Source organism: Lipotes vexillifer, unplaced genomic scaffold (genome assembly GCF_000442215.2).
Source record: "Lipotes vexillifer unplaced genomic scaffold, Lipotes_vexillifer_v1.1 scaffold370, whole genome shotgun sequence".
In the NCBI taxonomy this organism is placed as follows: domain Eukaryota; kingdom Metazoa; phylum Chordata; class Mammalia; order Artiodactyla; family Lipotidae; genus Lipotes; species Lipotes vexillifer.
In genome coordinates this window covers 2869141-2871923 of record NW_006772699.1, presented here as the reverse complement: position 1 = coordinate 2871923, position 2783 = coordinate 2869141, and the positions used below count along the sequence as shown (strand labels likewise).

Here is a 2783-nt window from a genome sequence, read left to right as displayed (position 1 = left end):
AAAGAGCTGAGAGAGACTTGGAGCTGTCTCCTCACGCCAGCCTCGGCCCTCGAGAATAGAAGACAGGTAGGTCCTGGCTGGGAAACACACAGTGACACTGGGGACTGTGAACTCCCTGTGGTTGAAAGGTGCATCTCATGCCAGGCCTGGGTCGTATCTAGAGAGTGGAGAGGCTCGAGAAATGAGAAGGCTAACCCAATGGAAGAGCCTGGAGAATGGGTGCCATCGTACCAATGGAAGTTAGTGTTCCTTCCTTTGGCTTTGGATCAGATGCCCTCCCAATTCTGATTCTGGCAGGTGCAGGCTCTGGTTGGTAAAGGAGGCCCTGGGCAATGATCAAGGCTGCCAAAGGGGAGGGGAGGGGAGATACTTACGGCAAACTCATTCTCAGGGTCAACGGTCCCCCTGCGCACTGGCCGGGAGTAGTGGAACTTCTGCACGTAGTTGGACTTATAAAAGCTGCAAGACAGGAAGAGGCTGAGGCTCCTGATAGCAAAACCTGACCCGACCCTGTACTGTCCAGGGAGGCCCACTACGGTAAACTCCAGCTCTGGCAGAGTCCTCGCTGCAACATTTAAAACCAGGCTTTCCTTGTAAGATGATTTAGAAGCATAGCACCCCGTAGGGTACCCCCAAAGTTGGAATTCTATCACTAATGCACACAGTGGTGCCTGGGTTATTGTTTCTTGTGATCTCGATGAAGGGTCTGGATACATCTAAGGTCCTAGGCTAATGTCCCAGGGGTATCTTCCAAGGATCTCTTTAGGTGTCCCAGCCATCCCCCAAATCACTCTCCCTTGAACCTCTAGGGCGGTTCTAACGTCAGGGCCAGCAGGGCATGGTGCTAGCTGCATGGTGGTCATCCCCTGCCCAAGGGTGCCTGGCCGAGAGGTGACGGGAGGCTGAGCTCCAAGCTGAGCTTGCGTATCTGCTCAGCCGCCTGCACTGGCGTGAGGCTGCTTCTCCCCGCAGGAACAGGCCTTTCCTCTCACAAAGGAGCTCCTGCTTCCAACGGGTCTTCCCAGAAGAGAGGCCTTTTCCTAAGCCACTCAAGGTGCTAAACTGGGTGCCTGGGCCTGAGTGGGGTGAGCCAGACAGCTCGGAGGGGGCAGCGTGGTGCCCCGCAGATCCCACAGATGCCCTGCTTTGTTGCCTCATCCCTGACCTTGCGATCTGGCATTAAACAGATCACACCTGCCTTCATGCTGCTTTTCCTCTAATGTCCCCTATTTTATTTCATTATTTATTTTTTATTTTATTTTATTTTATTTTTTTGCTGTGCCTCACAACTTGTGGGATTTTTAGTTGTGCCTCACAACTTGTGGGTTCCCCAACCAGGGATTAAACCCGGGCCCTCAGCAGTGAAAGTGCCGAGTCCTAACCACTGGACAGCCAGGGAATTCCTCTAATGTCCCCTTTTTACCTCGTAATCTGAACACAACCGTTGTCAATGCACGACCTTAACAAATGCCTAAAAGATGTCCCTCTGGAGAAAGTGCTCGGCCTGAGCACCGTCCCTCTGTCCCCCACCTGCCTGCCCGTCTGTCTGCCCATGCTCTCTGGCTGTGGATTTCTGGAGCCACTCTGGGATCAACCTGAGCAACCGGCTCTCCGCGTCCACTTCAGCGAAGCCCACCGCTGCTTCCTGCGGACTCGCTCTGCCACAAGGGGAGCCTCACCCCTCGCTCCCCCGCTGGCCATCTCTGGTGTCAGCCTTTTCAGGGGCAGAGCCCAGAGGGGTCATGGGAGAGGTGATGCTTCTCCCAAGAGGAAAAGGGAGGACAGGCTGGCTAAGATAGGGAAGGAACTAGAAGACACCACGGCCTGTCCTGCCACCAGCTTGGCTTGGCAGCCCCATGGGATGCTCCTCCCCAACACTCCCTCCCCTGAGCTGTGGGGCTTACTTCATAATCTGGTCAGGCACCGGCTTATTCTTGAACCTTGGGTGTTCATCCAAGACGGGCTGGACAGTGAAACACTGGATGTCTGTGATTCCTGCAGTTAAGAGCTCACAACGTCTCGGTCGGGGGGACAGTTCCAAGCACAGCAGGTCCCAGGTGAGACCTCCCAGGACAGTCCTTCTGGGCCCAAGTTTTTAACGAGTGACCAACCTCAGGGTGCTGGCTGCCAACTAGGTCCTTGTGACCGGTTAGCAGTCACCGTGGTCCTTGTCAGAGCTGCCCGCCACTTGCAACCCATGCCAGGGCTCAGCCTCTGCTAACAGTTGGTTAGTAGTCCTTAATTATATTACCATTGCTATATTATTATCATTAACAAGAATAACGCCTAATGCATTTATAGCTGTCCATCGACTGCAGCACACGTCTCCCCACGGTCTCCTTTCATCTCTCCGGTTTTGCGGAGCAGCGTCGTTAACGTAAATCATACTTTCCAGAGACAAGGACATCAAGGTCAAAGAAGCTGGACAACCTGTTGAAGGTCACACAGCTTGTGAGCACAGAGCAAGGGCCTGTATTGGGGTCTTTTAACCCTAAGCTCAGGGTTCTTTGATTCCAGACTTCTATTCAGTGCAGCCCTCTGACCAGCAGCATCACCATCACCTGAGAGCTTGTTAGAACTGGTGAATCTCAGGTCCCACCTCAGACCTACTGAATCAGAGTCTGTATTTTATGATACTCAGGTGATTCATATGCATGCTCCAGTTTGAGAAGCACTGCTTTAGAGAAGGCAAATACATTCATTTTGTACTCCAACTCTGAAAGTTTGAGAGTAACCGTCTGGGGCAGGAATGTAAGGCCATGTCCAGGCTCAGTGGGAAAGAG

General features: G+C 53.0%; 1 protein-coding gene across 1 annotated transcript in view; it reads right to left on the bottom strand.

Moving 5' to 3' along the window:
* Positions 1–2783, bottom strand: part of DOCK2 (dedicator of cytokinesis 2) — a 424501-nt gene that overhangs the window by 23571 nt on the left and 398147 nt on the right. Inside the window, exons 42-43 of the mRNA XM_007447828.1 lie at positions 1905–1986; positions 375–459 (exon numbers count right to left, since the gene is read on the bottom strand). Of these exons, the coding sequence (XP_007447890.1) occupies positions 375–459; positions 1905–1986 (167 nt within the window). The remainder of the gene's footprint in view (positions 1–374; positions 460–1904; positions 1987–2783) is intronic.